Here is a 24,977-nt window from a genome sequence, read left to right on the forward strand (position 1 = left end):
ACACCGCATTTTCATGTGATCGGCAAATCTCTGTGCGTCAGGGTTCCCGACACCGAGAATCTTCTCCAGACCATTGTTTTTCTTTAATGATGGCAAAATCCCAATAGTGTTTCAGCACCCGAGCGTCGATATCATTCTCGGTGAGATTTATCTTCAAATTCTTTTTAAAGAGCTCGTCGAGATCAGGAATCTGCTCGTTCTTCACAGTGCCGATGCGTTGCTTGATCAGTATGAGGATTTCCTCATTACTGACATCGTCAACGACTTTCCGTAGTTCATAGAGACATATCACCTCCAGCAGCTTCCAGTGTATTGACGACTTCACAGGTTTCATCGCGGTTTCGTAATCTCGAAACAACGCTGCCGGATGGTCTCCTCGTACTGGTCACGTGCTTATTTCCCCTTGACCAGCGCGTCGTGACTCCAATCTTCGAGCCAAGGTGTCCTAATGAGCTCGAATACTGGTTGGTGTGCCGACTGCATCACCACGTCTCCATCCGCTTCATACTGCTGCTTGTTGCTCGCCATGCTCGCGGTCCCTGAGGACTAAAGTATACTTTGTAGTACCTTCCGCTTTGCTGGGAACGCTGGTGTGCTATTGCTTGCAAGTTTAGAAGTGAGTTTCCTTTGACTAGACTCCTATCGCTGTGTTCACTAGACTATTAGCTCCTACCGTAGCCAACCGTCCTCACACAGCCATGAGCGTCGAACATCAGTGATTCAGTAGCTGTAGCTTGATAGGCGTGATGTAACTCGAGATGATGTTCTTGATTCCAGATAGACTGCATGTCATTACTGCTTGCCGTACAAACACCTACACTGCCCTCCAAGAACACCACGCCACCGCAGCTGAAATATGTAGAAATGAATTTAGAAATCTCGCCGCACGATAGAATAATACTCCGGATAGAAACCAATCACCATCTGATACTGAAATCAGTCACGTATCCAGAATAGACTGAGACGAGACCACTGTTACCGGTCAAGTTGCACTTCAACACGTTGAGGTTGTTCCATATCTCGGCCCGCACGCGTCCTTAGGAGCTGAAACTTTACTGCATTGACGAGACAGCTTACACAAGCTCATTTTCACCGGTTTCATCGACGTATGCAACCACACGGTCCGGTACGTCACCTAAACGTGTCTGTAAAGGCTCCCATGAGTCTTCTTCGTCCTGTATGCCAATCCAGGAGACCAACCGCTACCAAGATTGCTGAACCTTGCGATGCCCTTTAATCTTGTCGACACCAAGAACCATGCCTTGATTTCCAACGTGCGCGAGTAGTTCCTCACGGATTCCAAGATTGCCATCGCGATAAAATTTCAAACGGGACCTATGTACCATATAGCGCTGGTTACCTAGCAGGTAGCGGATCTTGTATGAGTGTGGGTGTTCTTCCACAGCTTCAAAAGGGCCCACCCTGTGAGCCAAAAGCTTGTTGACTGGATATCGAGAGTCAATTCTAGACCAGAGTACGAAATCTCCAATAGTGAAGCTGCATGGTACTCCATTTGAGCGGTCCATGTTCTGGAGGCGGCGACGCTCGCGGATGTTCTCCACCTCCTTGTGCATTTCTTGGACGCTACACTGCATTTTCTCTACCATTTCCGCAGGAACATCTGCAGGCTCAGTAATTATCACTGCCTTGACATTGCGCTCGACTAGCACTGCCTCAAAAGGTGTAGGCCGAGGCAGTCCTGTGAACAGCTCACCGGGCGATCTGTCGCCTAGAGATGCTACAGGCGTATGGCTGAGAATGCCTTGCACTACTGGCACGATATACTCCCATTCGTGCATGTCCAACTTCATTTTCGTCAGTAGACCCGTAGAACCTGTAGAATGTCCAGGTTGAGGCGCTCAATAGTGCCATTGATCCACGGTGCGTATGCTGGGATGAGATCCTAAGTTATCTACACAGCAGTCGCATAACTTCGTTCTTAAAGTGGCTCCCTTGGTCCGAAATTAGAATCTGTGATGGCACGAAACGTTTCGACCAATCCACCAATCCACTTGTAGCCACTACACTTGTAGGCTAATCGCAGGCAGCGAACTCGCAAAAGTGCGCAAGACCATCTTTTACAACAAGTAGGTATTTGCTCTTTCCCACACTGTCGCCTAGATACAGAAAGTCCCAGTGTAGCATTTCATTCCGCTCGTTGGCATTGTATGCTGGCCCCTAAGGCCTTGGGATCACATTATTACCCTTCACGTGTTTGCACAACAAGCACCGCTTCAGAAACTGCCGGCAATGTTGTTCCAAGCTACTGATCAGGAAGACGCTCTTGATGGTCGTCAACATAGCGTCCACGCCACGGTGTCCTTGACTCCCGCAGTGCGCTACAATCAGGATGCGCTGTCGTAGTTCCTTGGCCGAGTCTGGCACCCAGAGTTTGTCATTAGCAGTCATTGTACCATCATCGTCAGTTGTCACGCTATCCGAAGCACTTCGCTTGTGTTTCTGCTGCAATTGTTTCATCTCCCCCAAAGTAGGAAAAACAAAATCACCTTGCCGTGGCTGGAGTTCATCAAGCAGGCTTTTGACTGCATCCTCAAGTCGCTGCTGGTTACGGTTCATGAACTTGCACTTCACGTGCACCTGACCACGAGAATGCTACTAACGAGTCGTAGAAACGGAAGACGAATGCCATAATGAACCTGATAGAGAAAAAAAACACTTCTGCCAATGAATATTAACTACTTTTCGCAAAAGTGTCCTTAATATTCTTCGTTATTGCTCATCTCACTAATAGATAGATCAAACTCTGATTCTCGAAGCGTCGTGTCATAACCGCAATGAGCGTATAGATTGAGAACACCACCGCGTTTACTAGACTTGGATGGTTTGCAGCATGAGCGCATTGCAACGGCCAGAACTAAACGGGGATACAATGAAAAGACCAGATTCGCGTTCTTCTGTACCCATCGCTTTAAAAGACCGAAACAGACCTCTATTGGGTGAAGCTGAGGCGAATATTGAGGAAGGTAGATGAGGCGGGCTCCTGTTTGATGAATTACCTATCAATAAGAGACAGAGTGAAATAAGAGGTTAGCGACGTAGATCAAAACGAAAAATTAACAGATAGTACCTGCTCCAGCTCACGATACATATTAATTTTAGCATCGTCAATTACAACTATTGACCGTGGAAGTGACCACGGGCTCAAAAGAGGTAAAATCTTCTCAACAAATGCCTTGTGAAACGAAGTTTTCGTGTAGATACCATCTGTACAATCCCAAGAAACAAACCCAGTGTGATCCAGTACACCGTTCACGCTAATTAGTCGTAGTTCGCAATTAGTCGTGGATTTGCACTTTAGTGACATCACAAATTCGGGATATTCGACAAAAATGATCAAATCTAAAGAAAAAGACCGGTTTTGAGCAGATCTCATCGAGCTCTTTGTTCCAGTATGCTCGGTTTTTAAATTAGACAGGTGGTTTTTACAAAATGGACAGCTGAAATCCAAGTATAAAGGGCTTTGATCTGTACACCACAGTTAGTCAGGGTACGACTAATTAGCGTGAACGGTGTAGCTGCTAGTACTGACAATCGTTTGCCTCCACTAAACGGCAATCAAACCACCGCTTTTGTATTTCGTTTGACCATGCATACCGACGGTAAGCATGGCGACCATCTTTCAACGTCTCGTCAATAAAGAGCAGCTGCTCGGGATACGAATATATAGCCTCCAATTTGACCTTGTACGCGAGCACTTCATGTGGAACAGGCTCTCTCGCAGCTTTAGTAAATATCTTTCTCGACATATTCCTATCAAAATGCAAGGCTCTACATATAGTACTCAGCGACACATTTTTCACATTAGAAAATGTGTCTCGAATGAACTATTGGAGTTCCTCTAGATAAAATGTGGGGTGAGATTTTACGTACGTTCGGACACGAGCTACTACATCGCACGGCCAACGCGACGAGCGGCTTGGTTCCTTAGCAGACTCCACAGCTTCCACTACACCGCCAGTCAAGAATAGAATATACCAGCGACGTAGCGCTCGCTCGTTTGGCCCAAATATATCACTAATGCACTGTATGCAAACCGTACACACGAATGAGGAAGATAGCGCGCCAGCGAAAATCATGAGACTACATGCTAAACTTGTGCTTGATAAAGGCTTTTGGAAAGTGAAGGGCAGGGTGAAGTATGCCAGGTTAAGCTGATCCACTCGATTTTTCTGTTCGGCTGTTATTGTCTCGTTTTAAATTATACAAGAGATATTAAAAACCGGACGTGGGCAGATGAAAAGAATCAGATAGAATTAAAATAGACACGCACGAATTGCCACTTTTAAACGGTAATTCGAGCACATTTGTCATAAATCGAGCTTCAAACCCAGGAACGACGTAGATATTCTGGTCGAGTTGCACTGTCAATTTCAGCATCTGTTTTTATAACGAGCTCAACGATTTATAATTCGAGCAAAACGATAGGCAAAAAGGACAAACGCATTGCAAAGCACATTATGTGTCATAAAATATTAGGCATCATAAACCTATAATACTAGAATAGAAACAAATTATTGGCTAAAACTGGGAAAAGTCTAGGAGGCAAGCTACAAAATCAATTTGCACGCTCATTACTTATGTTATTTCCCAGCCGTTCTAGCATATCCGTGGTAAACGCATGAAGAGTCACTTTTTGTTTTAGCTTGGGAATTGTATGTGGACCTGACTTAGAATGATACACTACTTTCATTTTTAGGGCCCCTCTTATATACTCGCGTTTTGTAATGAGAGCTGAACTGCCGTGATGTCCTGAAGAGCGCATCGCTTTTCGGCTGTATCGACATTGCTGCGTCGGTGCTCTTCGAGAAGATATCCGCTACGACTAGCTGCCAGTGCCTCCTTCTTTCGACGAGCAGTAGCTCCCCTCTTCGCCTTAGACTGTACCGCTTTTTCCCGTTTAGCAGTCCGATGGGCATCTCGAGCAGAATTCGCATCGCTCGTCGGGCAGCTAGCTCCCTCTCTGCAGCTCGTTTATTCTCGAGTTTCAGTAGGTCGACCTCCTGCTTGTTACTAAACTTGCGAAGTCGGTGCGAGAGTCGATCTTTGGTTTGCGTAGCTTTAAGCTCCGAGTGGATGCTAAATGCCTCTTTCATTTCTGCGCTTGTCAAGAGGACCCCATCTGTCATTGAAGGCGTAACGAATGAACCACGGGATCGTATAGCTACACATGGTGTCACCAAGTTCTTGGCGTGAAAGGCTACTACATTTAGGGCGTCAAGGTTTAGCCCCTGACGCTCAAGTTGCTACTTCTGGCGATCGGTTAATACTAAATTAAATGCTGTCGTCTCCAAAGCAGTGTGGTGCGGCAGAACGTTTTTTATGTTGGGAGGAGAGCGAGCCCACCATCTTCTCGAGCATAATGTCGACACTGAACGGAAAAATGCCTGTCTTGAAAAAACATGGCGAATCTTCGTGTCGGTAAACGCTTTCTCGAATGGAGCGCGCGTTAATCTAGGAGCGTCATCTCTTGTCGGTAGCGCTTTGTCACCCAAGCCCTTTAGCTTCGGGAAGTTAGCAACCTCAGTGCTGTAGTATGTTTTGAAGCTCTTAAACACACTGCTGCAAGAAGTGAGAAGTATAGGATGGCAGCAAAAACAGCTTAATGCCGTTATAAATTGCAAAATCCACACTCTGTTGCGAAAGATGTGAATAGCGGCCATCCACAATTAGCACTTGCGGGCGTACGACACTATTTTTGCGAACAAAAGTTTTTAACCAATGTAGAAAAACATTCCCATTAATGTTGCTGCTTTTTGTTGTTGCACAAACAGCGTCTTCAAATGTTCCAGCCAGCCAACCACGCTTCTTGTACTCTCCGGCAAAACCGTACATAGGAGGGATGTAACCTCCGGCAGCATTAACACACACCATTACGGTCACATTTTTGCGGTCATGTGAGCGTCTAGTGTTAGCGGCGATGCCTCGAGAGCACAGGACTCGTACTTTTACTGATCCTTGTGCACATACGCCGGTCTCGTCACCGTTCCCGACAAATTTTGGAGCTATACCACTGATGACAGGCTCAAGCCTTCTGGCATACCCACGCACGATCTCCTCTGTTGAGTGTTCGGCCCGCTTCTCGTCCAAGATCTGTGGTCGCCGAAACGACATCTTCTTCTTGTGTCTCTTAATAAATCTTGATATCCACTGCCGGTTCGGAAATTCTGGAGGAAGGTTTCCACCCGGTTGGTGAGCCAACGCACACTGTCGAATAATATAGCGGAGTTTTGGCTCTTCAATACAAAATCCCGTATGAGAGCGCGCAGCGACAACTTCCAGCATTCCTTGTTCGTGGCCCACCGTCAGATACGTAGGCTTCTTCCCCTTCTTCGCGTGCATGGCGACGACGCCATAAACATTACGACGTAGTGCTTCCCTTTTGACTACATGAAAGTTTTTTTCAGCTGTCCGGAAGGACATGCCGTACAGTACAGCGTGTACAGCCTGATCCCACGGTGGCTCGTTGTCGACCATGTTGAGCTGGCCACTGCTCCTCTGCTTGTGGAGCAAATTGAGTTTTAAAAACTGCATTAATGCCCACAAGATCTCTGCTCACGACGAACACGATTTTGTTGACGAATACGACGTGAAAGCCGTGAGTGAAAAGAGCATTGAATAAAAGGACATCTTGTTTTTTCTATGGTGGAACTGGCTCGCATTATGTTGCTGCTCCATTATGTAGACCATGGATACAAGGATCAGCATAAGTTTTGCCCAGCCTGAAAACCGCATCAAAAAAAGGTCACTGATTGCTCCAGCTACCGGTACACTAAAAAGCGTCCTCGATGCTGTCGACCACTGTTACGTGTAACTAGATGGTCTCTTATAATAATTTTCACCTGATCAATTTTAGGAGGCATTATTAAATAATGCCTCATTCTATTTGACTCAAATAAAATTGGTTTAAAATAAAAATGAGCAATTTATTGCCTACTGTAACGTTTTTAAAGGAGGCGCTATCGCACATATATTAGAGATTACATGCCCTACTTTAGCAGACTTTTTATTATCCCAGCCCGATATTCGATGCCAAGTAGACATGGTCCAGCGGAGTGTTATAGGTGCATACAGTATACCTTCGCGTAGAGGACCTCGGGTACGCTCTCCTATCTGCACTGGTAGCGGCATTTTTATTTGATACGCAAAAGTGTTGCCATTTTTCGATTTACCGCTAAACGAGCTGTCAGTTTAACCACTAATAATTGTCTAGCTAATTGAAATACTTGCGGAGGGGCTTTTCCGACTAGTTCATATGTCACAGAAAGTTCGATAATGAATGTCATACATAATAAGAAAGTTCGATAATGAATGTCATACATAATAATGAATGTAATTGCTAAAAGAACACCCGACCTAGATCCAGGTCATGTCCGAATAGAATTCAAACATCGTTCACCAAGAATCTTGGTGGCAAGATGGACAATACGAGGATCGTTCCGCGTTCGCAACTGATCTCCGCCGCTATCAACGTTCGCAGTCGTCGCTGGATACTGCGTGTATGACTCGAAGGCCAACGACATCAACGGCATGACAGCAAGACTCTCAGCGCTACCATCTGGGCGGAGCGACATCAGCCAGTGACCGCCACGATCGTCGGATTTTGGGTGGTGTCCAGTCATATCCTTTACGGACGCGAGCTTGGGCTATCCTTCTGGCGAGTTCATTTCGCACTTTAAATGCCAATGGATGGCCTCGGTCTTGCCGATTGGAATCTCATGCGACGTCTTTCCTTTTAATCCTCTTGATTCCAAGCAAAGCAATTGCTGCCTGAACGCTATGGCAAGACAACTTGTCGGACAATGTTCGTTTGATCCGCATGGGCTTCAAACATATCCGACGCAACCCAAAGTGAAGGCCTTCGATAGTGTCCCCTCTCACCAGCGCCCGTGCCGCATTGGCATTCTGCTCACATCTCAATTTGCACATCACAGAGCACTAGTAGCTTCCCAACTCTTGATACCTCAGCTCTAACCACGATGGTCACCCAGACGATAACTTTCTATGCCATGCTAGCCGCCACAACACTTGTCACGGATGTCAATGGTCACGGCTACATGACGGAGCCAGCCGTGACTTTCCTGTCGTCGTCCACGGACAACACGCAGTTCATCGCCACCATTGAGGCATCCGCGTCGAAGTTCAGCGGCACTTTCTCCGGCTCACCCGCAGACAACACGGCCGCCTTCACGACTGCATTCGAGTCCAGCTCGTACACATCCCTGAAAGAGTTGATCAACGCCTTGACCACGGTTACTGTCACGGATGCTACGCTTACTTGCGGATCATGTGACCCTGATGAGACGGCACAGCCTCTACCGGAGACGTATGTGGAGTGGTCGCACTCGTCCACCGAAGGCTTCACGTCCTCTCACGAAGGTCCATGAGAGGTTTGGTGCGACGACGTTCGTGCGTTCCAAGACAGAAACTGCGCTGCAGACTACACCTCAGCTCCAGCTAAACTACCGTACGACCGCGATGCCTGTTTGGGCACCAGCACGTTGACGTTCTACTGGTTGGCGCTGCATTCGTCTACCTGGCAGGTCTATATCAATTGCGCGCCGCTCGAGAGTACTACCTCGACAGGTGCAACGTCCAAGTACGCCGTGACGGGCTCGTCCAGCTCAGCCACTACTACTAACTCGACGTCAACCAGGTCAACAGCTTCATCGGCTGCCGAGGCTTCGACTGCGTCGAGCTCCCACAACTTTAACACGAACTTTGCGACGTCCTCCTCGGCTTCAACAACCGACGAGACCTCATCGGCTGCATATACAGATGCACCAGCTTCCACTACTACAGCGCCAACGACGACAACGGAGACGCCAGCTACTGCTACGACGACCGATAAAGCGACTACCACTCCTGCTGACACCAGCAAATGCTCGGTGCGTCGCCGTCGCAACTAAGCGACGAGGTGAACATAATGTTTGCATGTAGTCGCGCAGAACGTAGATTGGTGTAATGAATTCAGCGGTGCATTTTTTAAGTAGCGTGCTGTACACGTACTGGTCGCCTCACTTCGTTTTGGCAGTCTTACTAACCTCAGTGGTGGTCGTTCCGCTATGCCAAGCGGTGCATGTGCTCTCATTGAGACTCATTTGGATCTTAACGTGTGTCGCACTACAACGTAGTGACTACAGTTTCGCTAGTCACGCGTCACTACAATTTCGCCAGATGTGTTCGCGGCACGCTGTCATGCACCGGCGCCATCAGGATTTGCAACGTACCTGTTGTCAGGGTCTTCTCTACGCCGATTCACGCCGACACTTCCATGAGCACCACTCCACCACCATGACCGCGTTTGAGATCTAACGTTTCTCACTGCTTTCCGATCACATCTTAATTCACTTCGTCACCGTCACAGCTACATTTATTCATATATAATGGTTACGTCGACCACGAATTTCTCTGTCCTGCTGACCACGGCCATGCTCTCCGTGAACGTCTACGCCCACGGATACATGTCGTTTCCTTCACGCAACCGGATTGGGGCTAATGTAGTGCATTGCAGTGAGTCGAGGGCGCGGTGAGGCGGGTCGACTTTATCGGTGCGGAGGAAGAAGCAGAGTGAGCGGCTTCGCTCTCCATCTAGTTAGCACTACCTACATCTATCTTGAGCAGCTTTATCCACGATCGCATGTGTTGGTTGATCTCATGCTCTGCTCAATCGCATGAAGGCACGTTTGTGAATCCTTATGCTCCCGGAAATAGCAGTATCCGCTACTAGGATACTCAGCCTTTCCTTCACGCAACCGGATTGGGGCTAATGTAGTGCATTGCAGTGAGTCGAGGGCGCGGTGAGCGGCCCCATGTTGATGTTAATGGGCTCGGCGCGTTGTCGACTCTCTGCGTTGCACCATGCGATTTGACAGCCCCAGTGATGCCTGCGCGGATTGTCTTGGGTATTCTTCGAAGCAGTTGGAAGCCCATCGCCCAAGGAGTTTAATCGATAGTCTGTCAGCTCCTCCAGCCACTAAAGCTGTGGCACCACCGATACGAATGGAGTGACTGGCGTAGTCTTTAGCTGATACTCCAGCACGTCTTGCTGTCCGCTTCAAAGCTCTTGACACCGTTCCCGCACTTAGATTTCCGCAGAGGTGCGGCTCATGCTGAAGATTAAGTTCTTGCCGTACTTTTTGAATATGGTACAGACCTCGGATCGGGCATACTTCTGCATCTCCGGACGCATGCATTGTCTGCCACGCTCCTCGACCATGCTGGTCGTTTTTGGCGCCCTCGAGCCCAATTGTTACTGATGTAGCTCGTGTGTACCCAACTTCTTGACCATCTTTGTCGGAGAAGAATGCGTTGCTGTTCTTGAGACAGTAGAAGTGTCTTGTGTGGTCGATCATCAAATATTCGGATCTTCTAAGCATGAAGAAGCCGATCAATATGCTCCCCCACAGAAGCCGCTGTCGTGGTTTCGAGAAGTCGAGACGACGGCGAAGAAGGCGCAGAAATGGCATGGTGAGAGGTTGCTTCTTCCGTTTGGGGGATGAAAGACGCTTAATACCCTGCAGTAGCATAGCCAAACGAGGTGTTGCTGGCAGTGTCAGGTCCTTGTATCGTCGATGGAACCATTTAACGCTGGCCAGTTTGAGGTTGATAGTGCCCAGCTGGTTGCCTCGCTGATAGCGATTCGCCCCATGGGCCCAGGAGACCGTGGCGAAGTAGCCTAGTCGACGAGATGAGTTCTTTTCGTTCAGCCAACGTGACCACCCCATTTTGTGCGCGAATCTGCACCATTGACGCCAATGCGCGAGATATTTGGAATGGGTAGAGCTTGCCAGGGAGTGTCGGAGTAGCAGCGATCCCATACGGCTGAGAGATCGTCGAAAGGAGGCTCGATGTGATCCTGTAACCACGGCGCAGAAAAATTGGTCCATAACTTTGCTGCCTGATCATTGCTACTCCATGCCCGGGATCCAGCGTCAGCCATGACATTTAGTTTCCCTGGAATGTGTGTTGACGTACACACAAGGTTGTACTGGAACTCGGCGAGTGATAGTAGTTGATTGTACAGCTGAGCAGTTGGATGCTTGCTGGCTCGTTTGTTTGCCCACGTAACAGCGGATGTGTTATCAATGTGAAATTGGACATGAAGTGGAGACGTACAGGTTGGACTGTGCCAATGCGGTCCCCAATGTAGAACAGCGAGAACCGCACTGCGTAATTCCCTCACGTTGATTGATAGCGTCTTGGATTCTTCGTGTGAAAACCGTTGACGAATGTAGCGCTTAAAATTTGGTTCTAACGCACAAAGGCCTTGTTCACTAGCATCCATGAAAACATGAACTGCTGGTTCGGATAGATCTGCAAACTGAGCTACTGGTATCGAATTGAACTTGACAGGGTTCTGGAGAACAGCAAGAAACCAGTGCAGATCGTCTCGAGCATCTGCGGGCAGTTGCCGTTGGCCGAATTTTGGCAGCGAATTTGCAGTAAACTGAAGTCGCTGAAAAACGCGCGAGCTGGGCGAGAGCAGCTCGCAACATGACGAAGACTTCCGATAGTTTTTAGAACTGCTGTCTTAGTGATCGATCGAGCTCCAAGCAGATTCGAGATACGCTGAACGGCCTTGTTAATCTTGTCCGCTGGTATTGACACACAACCAGATTCTGTATCCCAGAGAAGGCCAAGGGCTTTTACGACAGTGGACCACGATGTAAATTTAAGTTCGTTGATTGCAGTGGGCCCCAAAACACTCGCCATGGCTCGCCGAAGCGCAATATTCGCATCAAAACAACGGTTACCTTCGTCAAGCTCAACGCAGGTGTGGTCGTCGCACCATACGCTACCGGAGAACTGTTGTGTGAGTTGGTTTCCAAACTCGTACGAATAGTTAATAAGCTTCCCAGCCAATGAGTAATATGATGGGGAACCGCACCACTCAAACCCACAGGATAGATCAATCACGAGAAGATCTTCGTAAACATGTGTACTGCGTCTGCATGGATTGGGACGTGTCGAAAGGCACCCGCCACGTCACTAAGCATGAGCAATACGGATGTAGCTGGATTCAACTGTTTGAGTTGATGAATTCGCCGTGCGATAGCTTTCGGTGGATTGTACGAGATCGGAGGATGTTCACTCGGATCTGTGTAATCGTTTACCGATGCATCCGACGGGAATGAGTAGTCATTGATGAGGCGTATGTCAGCGTTGACACCACCCGGTTTTTTACTACTGCAAGCGGGCTGATGAAAATTTCAGGCCACCGCTCGAGAAGGTTCGCATCCATGATCAGGTACCTGCCTTCCAGTTGGCCCTTGCGAAGATGACGACGAATGTTGTAGCCGTGACCGCTAATGCTGTTGTGGTTTGCTGGTCGCGTGCTTTGTAGTCGCGGCTTGGTTGGACTCCATTTTGGGATAACGCCATGACGGACAATGGCGTTCCATTGGTGGCATGTTGATACATCTCGGGATGCGCTGGCGGAGGCAATTCGTACAATTCTTTGTTGGGCCTGGTATCGTCGCTTGTTTGTCCCCTGTATATTCGAACTGTGTCAGGAAGAGATAATTCTCCTTGGTTGGCGAGCTCGGGCCAAAATTTCACCTGACTATAGTCAATATCGTCCACAATGGACGGGTCCACGCTGGGCAGATTCACTCCCACTTCGTTGGCTCGGGTTTTCCAATGATCAACAACTGCTACCGCATTTACTTGGTGCGTCCTGTGGAGAGTGTTGATGGATCGGTCGTAGCAAGCCTGCTCTATGTCTTGATAAGTCGGTTTGTGAATGTCCATCAAGACGGAGTCTGTCCGCCGTGGTGTACTTCATAAGTCTTTGAACTCGTCCGCTAGACCTTGCCAGCGCTGAGTGATGAGCGCTTTGGCTTCGTCTGTTAATGCGGTAGGCTTGAAAAGCGCACGAGCGCACTCGGTCATGGTGCAACCAACCTTTGAGATGTATCACATGCACAGTTGTCGGCCGTCGTCGTTCTTCAACAGTGCGGCTATGACGCTAGAAGGGATTTTCGTCTTGCTATAGTGGCGATGGTCCGAAGTCTTGGGTGCCCGTGAGCTGACGTCGCCAGAGCCTGAGCGATGGGACCCGCCCGCCGGTGGGGCGAGTTTCAAGGATGGAAGGGTCTCTTTCAGGGCTGCTAGTGCCTCGTCATTGCGGCTGAATTCCTTGTGAATACGGAGTGCAGAACGCAGGGGTTTCGTGACCAATCGGTTCCGAAACCTGCTAAACTTGGCGTTGATCCAGTGCGTGAGAATACGAACCATGGTAGCGTCATCTAAGGCTGTGTCAGCGTACAAAATGACAAAGTCTCGTGCGGCGCCGATAAATTTCCGAGTGGCCTTGTTGTAGAATAGTTTAGCGAACTTGTAAAAGCATGAGATGGCACCGATAAGATCCGTAAGACTCGCAGCCCGAGACGGTGCTGACAAACAGTTTCGCGAAGAGAAATCCCACATGTTCACTCCATTCTCCGTCGTGAGGACCGCATCAAACGTACGGGCACGACGGAAGTGCATGATTGAGAGCCCGACACCAAATCTAAAGGCGTACGCTGTATGGCGTTGCCGCACGATTGCTGAGTGAACACGTCGATCCGTCGGCGCAGGATGAAAGGTTACTCCACGGTTCCCCGTCCGCGATCTGCTGATATCTTCATTGTCAGAGCTGCTACTTGTATCCGAGTTGAAATCTTGTTGCTCAATGCGACGCCTTTTAGACAGAGGGCGGTGCAAGTGCTGCACCTCTCGAGCATTCTCATCTACAGAAGAGCTTGACAGCACCGAGGCTGCACTATCCTCGTCACTTTCCGTATCATGTGAGCCAGGGATACCTAGCGCTTCGGTGGTGGTTGGGGAGGTGGTCACACGGGGTCGTTTTCCCCTTTCTGACCGAGCAGGCACATGGTCTGTGTATAGATCGGTAGGGCGTTTTGTACGAGCCGCCGTTTTGAAATCAACAATGTGCTGCCGGCGAACTCGAACTAGTTGCAGGGTTGATGGCCGAATGAGGGGGACACTTTCGTCACCATTGAAGGAAACGTCAATGACTCCGTGACCTCCTTGGACAGCCCAGAGCGACGGCGACTGCATAGAGAGATTACTGTGTTTTGTTGTTCAACGAGCTCCGTTGCCTTAACGGCTGCAGTATTCACTCCCGCCCCCGTTTGCAAGGCGTAGTTGAGAACATCTGCCTTGATGACGAGCGTGGATTCGCTGAGGGTGAGTCGGGAGGAATCGCTCGAGGACGCAATATGCAGCGACTTTATCGGTGCGGAGGAAGAAGCAGAGTGAGCGGCTTCGCTCTCCGTCTAGTTAGCACTACCTACATCTATCTTGAGCAGCTTTATCCACGATTGCATGTGTTGGTTGATCTCATGCTCTGCTCAATCGCATGAAGGCACGTTTGTGAATCCTTATGCTCCCGGAAATAGCAGTATCCGCTACTAGAATACTCAGCCGATCCGGCAGTGAAATTTCTTACTACGAACGACCCGACGCAGTTTATCGCCACGATTGAGGCCACAGCTTCGAGGCTGAGCGGGACCTTCAACGGGGCTCCGTCCGACAACACGGCTGCGTTCACGAAGGCGTTCGAGTCCACCAGCTACTCGTCCCTCAAGGAATTCATCAATGAAAAGGCCACGCTATCGGTGTCCGACGCTACGCTTTCCTGCGGCTCGTGCGACCCCGATGACACGGCCCAGCCTCTTCCGGCCACGTACGTGGAGTGGGCGCATTCCGACTTGGAGCAGTGTTGGCAAAGGCCATGGGTTTTGGCCGCAGGCCAATAACCGGGCCTGTCTATTGGCCTAAAGCCATGTCGAAAGGATTAAATAACTCGTTTCAACCCTACGATTTAAATGTCCAGAGCACTAAGTGCGATACGTTAATTCATATCGAATATTAATAAATCACAGCGCCCCAAACGGCTTAACGCCAGCCGCACTTACAACGCCAGTGTATTGTGGCATGACACCCAAGCTGCTAGAGCTGGTCGTCGCCCCAATGGACAAAGAGAACGACTACGTCGGTGCCTCGCCGGACGGTACCGTCTTCACGACTCGCTCGCTGTGTTGGTAGGCCGCGAGACTGCTCATACAGAAGTGGAGGGAGCCACCCAGCCAACCTGGCGGCAAGGTCATCTCGGTCTCCTGTCCCGAGAATAACAGCATCAAGATCGTCGAAGTCGAGCGTCAGACGTAGCGTTTTGGGCGCCAAGATTGAGGCTGGGCAGTCGGCTATTAATATCTCGCAGGGGGTGAATGCTGCGGTCGTTACCAGCAGCTTCAAGTATGGCATGGTTAATCCATCATGAAAATCTCTAGTATCGGAAGCATATCCCCAGTTGCCCGTGCTTGTTGCGGTGTAGAACGCATCACCAGCAACACTTGGACAATCGCAGTTGCTGCAGGTGTCTCCGTCGAATCGAGTGAGTCATCGGCTGCGTCCGTGTTCACCGCCTCATTTGCGCGATCGAACCTGATGTGGCGCTTGTCGTTTGATCAACGCCACCCTTTGTGATGATGGAGCTCAGAGCCCAATGCCGCACTTGCGGAATTGGCCTCTGAGCTCCATCTACAAAGGGGGGTGTGTTTCACACCGGTTTCTGCTGTTGAAGGTATGTCTATGCCCGGGCTAGTTGAAGGCGCCACTGTCGTGACCGGGGGAGCCCAAGGCGTTACAGTTGTGACGAAGGGGGTGGAGGTAAAGGGAGGAGCGGATGTATTGGTGTCGGAGACGAAGTAGGGCTGCCGAGACGTCAAAGGTAGACCAGGTCGCGTACAGCATGCATCTTGCTGTCTCCGGAGAAGCTGCGCTGGACACGAATGTAACCATCTTCACCCAATGCAGTATCCCCACTGCTTCTTAATGCGCCAATACAAAATGCTATCTTCCCTCTCACCAAACCCACTCCAAGTCCCGAGGTCTTACTGCAGCTCGCGCCCGTAAGCACGCCACCTGAGTAGTACTGGAAAGCAGTCGATCGCTGTACATGAAGGTCGACATTGATTGCGCACGGCATTCTCAACCGCGCCAGGATCTTCACGAACGGGTTCGTAACCGGTCACACCAACTTCAAATTCTGGGCAGGAATTCGTCAAGTAGCTTGCCATATTGCCGTTCTCTGAAGCAAACGGATACGCGTCCAGCGTGCACATTTTGCCATTGCGTTCGCTAGCGATCCAGCACGCAGCGTAGCCTCCTCAACAGCCACTGTAGGAGCCCGAAGACGATGTTGTTGCGCTAAATCCCGCCGAACTGGAACAGGATAGCAACGTAATCGTCTCGTTACATTCCAGTGACCCCACGCTCACTTCATTAGGAGAGCTCACACTGCCAACAGCAGCGGTCTTGGACGACGGAGAGAAGGGCCCGACCATGCTAGAGACGCTCAAGTGTTGCTGTTGCTACCAATACACAGATCCCTAGAGGTGAGTACACTGAAATGGACCCAATCTACGTCTTAGATTGCTACGTACGTACATCCCCAGTGCAGATGATGTGAAGAAGGCCATTGAGCTCGTTGTTGACGCCATGACGGACCAAGCTGGCAAGCAAAGGGTAGGACGAGGAGATCCTAATAAAGCTTGGAGAGGCTGGTGCCAACCTGCACATCACCCCTACGTTGCCAAGTTGAGCGTTGCTACTGTCTAGTCGCGCTCTACAGACACGATGTCTACAGAGCTCGGCTCCACGGACCTTACAATCGAGATGGTCAACAGTGTTAGTGCTGTCGTTGCTCACATCAACCAGTACAGCAGTGGCCACACAGAGTGCAACGGACGCCACTGCTGCCGAGCCATTCCAGCTGATGGTCGACAGCGCGTGCGTGCTCCACAACACCAGCCCTCGCTTTGCTGGCGGCTACCGCTTCGGTCTTGTCGCTGAGGTTGGTATCAGTACTGGCCGCATTCACGGCCGGGGCCCCTTGAGCGTGGAAGGTCTGCTTACTACTAAGTAAAACTTGTGCGGAGAGCGCCCACATCGTCAATTCTCGGCTGCCAAGGCCGGCAAGTACACAAGAAGCTATTTCTGATCTAGACGAATGCAAATGAAGACCGCCGCTCGTTTTGTTCGTGACATATTCGCTGTGATGGAGATGACGACGGCTGTTGTGAGACTTTGGAGCTGGATGTAGCGCTGATGAACGTCGAAGAAGCTGTAATGGTACGTACGTAAAGGAATATTCAACTCTACTACTCAGCAAAAAGATCTGCTAATGTCACTTTTACGGCTCGAATCCCGTGAATGGTATTCTCACGAGGAAAGTCGCCCTGGTTTTCGTTTAGGAACGGAATTCTGACTGGATGCGGTATGGATTCGAGCTCGCTCATCTTCACCTCGTCAACATTTTCTTTTGAGCGAGCGTATTCAATACTGATCTCATCGTCTTGAAATATCTCGTCAAGAACCTCTTCCCACAGTTCCAGGGTCTCCTTCGCATCCGCGAGATCACCGGGATCGTCAAGATTATCAGTACTGTACAACAAACAATCTCTATTTCCTGTGTGATATACTTCGTAGTATTTAGTAAATCTTATAATAATATTAAGGCTGTATCTGTACTGTTATCAATATATGTACTAGCGTTGGCTACCCAAAGGAAAATGATTTGGACGTTACACCAGAGTCCCTCGACTCCACGCCACCATCAAACGACGAGCAAGGACGTGAAGCTGCCCTATGAGAAGGTGTAATTGAGTGATTATGTGCTGTTATCAGTGCCTACTGCGCACATGGACGCGCTTGTTGGCTTTAGCAGATACATTGAGACAGGATCAAGTCCAAGCGGAAGTGGTGTTTTTTTCTCGGAAGTCTCGACGTGCTGCGTCACCCACGCAGAGTGGATGCAAAGTTTCGGCGCTCAAGCGCGTCACGTGCTGCTAGGACACGACACCTGTGAGCAGAAGCAGTGTCTCACACTTTAGCGAGGCTGAAAGCTAAACTACACGCCGTCTTTCTCCGTGCATTCCTGTCCGACGAAGAGCCCTAACTGCGCGATCCCGTCCAAGTATTGCAACGTCACAGGCATGCATCTACACCGAAGACTACCGACAAGAAAGGACGACGAGCAGTGGACTGGGATGATGTTGGACTGTAGAGAACTCAGCTTTAACCAGACGTATCGCTACGCTGGAGGCGACAGAAGACGTCTGAAGCGCCTCAAATGCGTCTGGATCTCGTCCAACCAGGCCGACCTTCACCTGGGCAAGCTTCAGCTGCTAATAAGCCCTCCTGTGTCGACCATGTAGCCTGGACAAAAACACCGCTGTAGACCGACCGTTCGTGCAAGTATGCGTTCGTTAGAGAACTACAACTTCGACGAGAGCAATTATTGCAGTGAAGAAGTCGAACCATACGCTGAAGCTGCTCGCGTCCGTGCGTGGTTGCGTGAGGCGCCGAAGATTACGCAGCTCGAGCTCGTCCCTGTCAAGCACGCGCATCAGTCCCACGCGGTAGTGGTGACATACATGGACGGCGTTATGCATTCTCCAGCGTGCCAAGCTGGCATATAAGGGTTCCAACCGATGTTATTAAAATATCATTTTTCTTTGCTAAATCGTAGTGTAAAGCGAAACCTACCAAGCTTTATAACCAGCGTAAACCTCTATAATCATATAATCCAATGGCCGTGGCCTTTATTAATGGCCGATTGGCCGAAAACCCTTGTTAAAACCCAATTTTGGTCAAAACGATTAGTCCCCGACTGCCAACACTGCTCGGAGGGCTTCACCGCTTCCCATGAAGGTCCGTGCGAGATCTGGTGCGATGATGTGCGTGTCTTCCAGGGCAACGACTGTGCTGCCGACTACACCACCGCTCCAGCCAAACTACCGTACGACCACGACGCGTGTCTGGGCAGCAGCGTGCTCAACTATTGGATGGCACTGCACTCGTCAACCTGGCAAGTGTATGTGAACTGTGCACCGCTCGAGAGCACCACGTCCACCGGTGCAACCTCCAAGTACGGTGTGTCCGGCACTACAACGTCAGCGTCATCGACGGCCGGCTCTTCAGTCGCCTCGAACTCGAGCTCGCTGGATTTCCAGAACAACTACGCGACGTCCAACTCGGCGTCCACTTCGAATGAAGCCACCACTGCGCCGAGTACTACCACACCTACTGCGTCTACGACTCCATCGACCACCACAACGACAGCTTCCAGCACCGACACGACCAAGTGCACTGTGCGCCGTCGACGTGACTAATCAAAAGTTTTGCCGGTCGTAACGTAAATCTGGAGCGATTCTTGTGTTATCTCGTTGAGTCGTACACTTTTAACGTTTCCATCACTACAGCTTAGCTTCCACGTGATATTCTGTTTGTTGCAATGGGTTTATTAAAGAACTTCCCATCCATTTATTAACATGGTCTCGGGACAGACTCTAACAAAACCTGATTGTTTTATATGTCTTCGCACTGAAGACTACAAGTATGTTTCACACAAGAACGGCAAGGATCTATAATTGCGTCTAGTTGCGAAGGTGACGACGGCGACGGACCGTGCACTTGCTCGTGTCGTCACTAGTCTGACTGGCGCCAGTGGTACCGGCTGGAGCGTCTGTAGCAGGGGCTTCAGTGGGGGCAGGCGCCTCAGTAGCAGGCGACTCAGGTGCTGCAGGAGCTTCGGTAGCAGGTGATTCGGGTGTTGAAGGAGCTTCGGTAGCAGGAGACTCGGGCGTAGATGGAGCCTCAGTGTCAGCTGGGGCGTCCGTAGTTGGGGTTGAGGGTGCGTCGGTAGTTTGCTCGGTCGACGAGGAAGCATCGGTGGTCTGTGACGAGTCGTCAGTAGCCTGCGCGGTCGACGAAGACCCAGTGGAGGGCGTAGTGCTAGAGCCACCGCCGCCGACAGCGAACTTGGACTTGGCTCCAGTAGAGGTAGTCTTCTCTAGAGGAGCACAGTTGATGTACACCTGCCAAGAGGGTGAGTGCAACGCGATCCAATAGATCGACAGCTGCGAGGAGCCCAGACATGCGTCGTGGTCGAAGGGCAACTTCGCTGGAGCAGCAGGGAAGTTCTTGGGGCAGTTGTCGTCCTGGAACACACGCGTTTCGTCACAGTAGACCTCGCACGGGCCTTCGTGGGATAATGTGAATCCCTCACCGGCGCCGTGGCTCCACTCGACATACGTCTTGGGCAAAGGTTGCGGGGTGGCGTCCGGATTGGTGTAGCCGCATTCCTTGGTGAAATCCTCATTCACGAGGACCATATTGTCGTTCATAAACTCCTTCAGTGATTTGTACTTGCTGGCGGCAAAGCCCTTGTTAAAGTTAGCTGTGTTGTCCGTCGGCGACCCGCCGAAGATACCGCTGAAGCCAGACTTGCTAGCATCGATCGTAGCCATGTACTGCGTGTTATCACCGTTAAAGGTAAACTCCACTTTAGGCGCCGTCATGTAGCCGTGGCCCTTAGCTGTAGAGACGAGCATGGTCGAAGCCGCGATAGCTGCGAGCGAAGATTTTCCGAGAACCATTTTTCAAAAACCTGTTTGTTGTCCGAAGCTGTTCAGGCGACTTGACTGGGAAAGGAGCAAAATAAAAAGTGAGAGACGAAGCTGATCGAAGCTCTTGCTGTCCGAGGTTGTGTCTTCAGTGGTCTAGGGCTTCCTTGCACATCCAGATTAAGAGAAGCGGAACCCAACCTACTAAGCGTTAAGAACGAGTCAAGTCTTACTCTCACACAATCAATTAGGTCGTGTCAATCACGGGATCTGCTTTGGGTGTCACCTTTGCTGGACTCTTGTCTGGAGTCCACATGGGATCTCTCCCTACAGATTTGAGCATGCTGTGCTCTCACCACCTGTCATTACCGGTAAACGCAAGTCCAACAAACCAGGCAGAGAACAGAATCAACGACACGTTGACTGGCGGCATCTGATCGTATTACGAAAGGTGTACGGAACCTTGTGGTCTTAAGCACAGAAGTTGTACTGTACGTATACTGTACAATACTGAGAATTTTTGACCAAACATACCCTCTAAGAACACGAGAAAAGCTGTGGGAAACATGTCGTAAGCTTATAAGCGTATCAATAATTGCTAGCTCAAAATTTGATCAAGATACACAAAATAATTGCGAAAGCTGTACAGAAAGCTAATCTGGACATCAACAACATAAGGATAGTAATCGAAGCTAATAGTGCTCGATGAAGTCTGTGTCATGAGTTTCGGCACTCATCAGCCGATAATGAGAACAGTGCTACCCAACCAGTAGAACTTCAGCAAACCACCTGCAAGGTACGTACCGGTACGGGGTTTTATTTTCGAATCTTCGCGCGATCCACACCGGACCAATTTCAGGATTAATACGATGCATCCTCACTCAGCAATATTGAAAGAGATGAATGTGTCGAGCGCTTGGATGACCAGTCTAAGGGCTCTACAGTAGAGGGGAACCCTGAAGCGAATCGGATGCCTTCCCTTGTACATGTAGTGTGAGCGTTGAGCCCCGTCAGCCAACCTACGACCGACATGCACTCGTGACGAACAGTTTGCTGGCAGCGGATCGATTAATGCGTCTTGAAAAACATGCTCCGAGCTGCTTGGATTCCATGTTGGACAACGATAGGTGCAAAGTATTGTTTGGCAGTCGTATGATACGACTGCGGTCGTATCCGCCATGTGGAGCGGTAATGTAAAGATAGGGTCAACGTAGTGATGAGTTGATGCAGCACAGCTGGAGGCGGAGAAAAGCACAGCATTCAACTGCAAGAGCACAGCACGCCGATAGGAGATCGATGGCGGCAGACCAGATAAAATCGATCGTAATGTGAGATACTTGTAACATTATGTCAGACACGGAGCTGACAGGTTTCAGTTACCGGGTATTATAACTTATAATACCCGGTCGGTTGAGCTTTGAGCTTATAATTTATAAGCTCAAAGCTCAACCGCCTGTCGCGTACAGTAGCTTTCACTGCGATAAACGTTTGCACGACGCCGTCTCTTCAATATAGAGTCTACTGTTCGGTTCTGTATGTTTTTCTAAAGTACCGGTACAAATACCGGTAATTCACGTCAGAGGGATCTCGCATGGCGCATCGACCAACGCGATGTACAGTAAACAGTATAATTTAGAGTGTCTTTACATACGTTTCCTTGGTTGCATTTCGCATCCTACACACGCGGTTCTGAGCATATCCATCTTTTACCGCCGAAAGCGGCTTATATGTGCAAACAGTTACCAGTCGGTAGCTTTTAAAAAGTGACTGGAACGAGCTTGCGAATCGACTGGAAGATGGCACGGGGTCGAGAGACAGAGCTTGGAGATCTGATCTGCATGTCCTCATGAGCTACAGGTACAGTGCGCGTCCTTTTTGTCGATGATAGAAAGTGCACTTCAACTGAAGTCGTCGAAACCATGTGGCAACTCGGAACATCAAAGCGTTGCAAGAGAAAAGGTTTTATCTTGTCAAGTTCAACAGCGCGCTCTGCTTCATACTTATGAATCAGAAGCTCTAAAATACCGGTACTTTAATATAAAAGCACAGCGACAAACCAGTATACCGGTATGTTTTCATAAGAGCAAACTTGGGCTGCATCCCTAGAACAAACGCCCATTCACGATATAAGTGCTCACCGCTAAATACCAAAACTTCGCCTAATATTACCTCCTCATTTTTGTAAGGGCATATTAACAAGCTTTTAAAGCGAGGAAGGTACGTGTAATATTGATTAAATCGTATAGCAAGATAATTTGCTTACAAATTAATTACAGGACAGTTTTAATAATAGAAGAGACGTAAAGACACATTTTTTCGAGGAGATTTCATATTTCAGAGGAATTTGCTAAGATTTGACAAATTGTTTTGCTTTTAAAACCGTAAGTTCCCATCACTGCTTTCAGTGAATATAAGGTATTATTTTAAAAATAATGTTTTGATAATATGACAGGACACTTCAAGTACAGTACTGTAGTATCAGCGCCTGCATGTAATTCCTAGAAAAGGGTAATCCTATCGTGGGGCCGCTAAACCAAGTGTACTTTCTAAACGGTACACATATAGAAAGCCAACAAGCAAGCCAACAACAGCGTACAGTACCATCCATTTCATTTTTTTTTTTGCGGCCCTCCCGAGTGCTCCCACTCTTCATTTGAGCTAATGTCATCACGATGTCAGTCAAACCTCACCATTAGTCCCAAATCTGCGACTAAAGTTTTTCATTAATCGCATTGGTGACTCACCAATGCGATTTAATTTTTAACTTTTGTAGCAGATTTGCGAGAGGGTTTATTTGTGAGCCAAAAAGACTTTATTCTGTATCGTGATGCTAATGTATCCACTGCCCAGCTAACGTCTGACCAATCAGCACGAGATTTGTCCTACAGTCTTGTGATTTTGACTGTAAGTCCACCCCTAGGAAAAATGGCCAATCATTTTCGCTCCCCTGGTCTGTTTTAGTGGCTGTGACGACTCGTGCTGGCTCAGCGTCTCGAGCTCAGTTTTAGAAACCAGAAATAATAGCCAAGTCAAGATCACCACCATGACCCCCTACAATTGGCGCTTTACAGACAGTATACGTGGTGTGCACCAATCGAAACACTGGACGCCCTGCCGCCTATGGGTGTGATTGCAAATCAGCTCAAACATTGTACTGTGTGTAGTTGCAACCTCGATCAGCATCATATACGCTACCGTATCTACTGCTGCACGTCTGAGCGCACTTATCACGTGCAAGTTTAAGCTGAAGAAATTGACCTGCGAGAGAATGAAACAGAGACACCTTTGTCAGCACGATGACCACTTTGCCGTCAACGCTTCTGGCCTGCGTCCGCAAATCTCTCTTGAGATGAAGGCGGCTATCCGTGGGCTAATGGCAAAGGACGTAAATCCATCTCGCACCTGCAATGAGCTGGTTGATAGCTTCACGCTATCGACCAAAGCAGTGCCTGCTCTAACACAGATCCAAAATTCTGTCTAAAACTACAGACGAAGCAAAATGATGAGTACCGACGTCGAAGAGGACACGGAGGAGATTGCTGCTGAATCACAATTCTTTGATGATCTACCTGATACTACGTCATTCACGCTCGGGTACCCACTAGACGAGGACGGGGCCCCGGATCTTGGAGACGGAAGTGACGACAAATTATCGGTGATCAGAGTCACGACGCAATTCTAACTATAAGCGGCCGCGTAAAATCCCCACACCTTTGTCTTTCATATAAACGCAGTGCTTAAACTGTGGCGTGTGGATACCCACTCAATGTCTGCGGTATCTTTGACGCTGCTCGGCAGTTTCACCCGATGGTATCTCTCTTAACTTCTTAAAGAACTGCCGCCCAGTACTCTCAAGCTCTTCGTAGCCTAATTGATATCTACAAGGTGGTCGTAGGACGTCCGCTTGTGGTTCCTTACTGCATGGGAGACGCTGAAGACGCCCAACTAAATGGTGTTGAACAAACCCTGACCGCTCCGTGTGCATTGTAGCCCTCAAAACCAGAACTACAAAATTTAATGTGCTTCTTCCATGTCGTCGAAAACGTGAAAAAGTGTGTTTTCCAGCTTCTCCAATAACTCGAAGTACCTCGTCTATCGACAGATCTACGAAATGCACTACGCTAGAGATGCCACCTTGCTCATGTTAATTCAAGAGCGTGCCGATGGCTTGAGGCGGGCAGTTCCAGAGCTGAAACGCTTTTATGATTATTTAAAAAAATGGATTAAAAGTCGTTTCTGCAAGTGGCAGTGCTTTTGGTCGCCAACTGGTTTGCGAAAAGGAGCAACCTCGTGGAGCAGTTCGACAGAGGTGTTCAGCGCGACTATATGTTACGTGTCCGCGCGAAGCTTTGTGCTTTGTTCAAAAAGGTAATATCTATGTGCCACCACTGCTCCATTCTTCACCTTACGTTTGCCACGAAGCCCAAGCCCGCAACTACCCTGATTGCTCGAGCAAAAAGACTCTTGAAGGCAAAGAAAATAGTGGCTACTCAGCCGTGATATACTGTTCAGTTTCTACTGGAAGGTGAATCTAGCCGTCCA

At 49.2% G+C, this 24,977-nt stretch overlaps 4 protein-coding genes across 4 annotated transcripts; 3 read left to right on the plus strand and 1 right to left on the minus strand.

Annotated features, from left to right (window-relative positions):
• Nucleotides 1-8,027: 8,027 nt before the first annotated feature.
• On the plus strand, nucleotides 8,028-8,927 carry PITG_11931 (uncharacterized protein; the record flags this gene model as incomplete). Its single annotated transcript, XM_002901351.1, has 2 exons — nucleotides 8,028-8,344; nucleotides 8,516-8,927. 2 exons carry the CDS (start codon nucleotides 8,028-8,030, stop codon nucleotides 8,925-8,927), a joined length of 729 nt encoding a protein of 242 aa, XP_002901397.1.
• Nucleotides 8,928-14,383: 5,456 nt separating this feature from the next.
• Nucleotides 14,384-15,195, plus strand: PITG_11934 (uncharacterized protein; the record flags this gene model as incomplete). The annotated part of the gene is made up of 4 exons (XM_002901352.1): nucleotides 14,384-14,393; nucleotides 14,449-14,710; nucleotides 14,910-15,068; nucleotides 15,114-15,195. The coding sequence occupies 4 exons, from the start codon at nucleotides 14,384-14,386 to the stop codon at nucleotides 15,193-15,195; spliced, it is 513 nt and encodes a 170-aa protein (XP_002901398.1).
• A 337-nt stretch (nucleotides 15,196-15,532) lies between these two features.
• On the plus strand, nucleotides 15,533-19,202 carry PITG_11935 (uncharacterized protein; the record flags this gene model as incomplete). Its single annotated transcript, XM_002901353.1, has 8 exons — nucleotides 15,533-15,610; nucleotides 16,261-16,388; nucleotides 16,461-16,554; nucleotides 16,766-16,934; nucleotides 17,132-17,160; nucleotides 17,622-17,684; nucleotides 18,246-18,455; nucleotides 18,783-19,202. 8 exons carry the CDS (start codon nucleotides 15,533-15,535, stop codon nucleotides 19,200-19,202), a joined length of 1,191 nt encoding a protein of 396 aa, XP_002901399.1.
• Nucleotides 19,203-19,438: 236 nt separating this feature from the next.
• PITG_11936 (uncharacterized protein) lies at nucleotides 19,439-20,512 on the minus strand (the record flags this gene model as incomplete). Its single annotated transcript, XM_002901354.1, has 1 exon — nucleotides 19,439-20,512. One exon carries the CDS (start codon nucleotides 20,466-20,468, stop codon nucleotides 19,467-19,469), a length of 1,002 nt encoding a protein of 333 aa, XP_002901400.1.
• Between the last annotated feature and the right edge of the window lie 4,465 nt (nucleotides 20,513-24,977).

The sequence above is a fragment of the Phytophthora infestans genome, genomic scaffold, assembly GCF_000142945.1.
Source record: "Phytophthora infestans T30-4 supercont1.21 genomic scaffold, whole genome shotgun sequence".
Classification (NCBI taxonomy): Eukaryota; Oomycota; class Peronosporomycetes; order Peronosporales; family Peronosporaceae; genus Phytophthora; species Phytophthora infestans.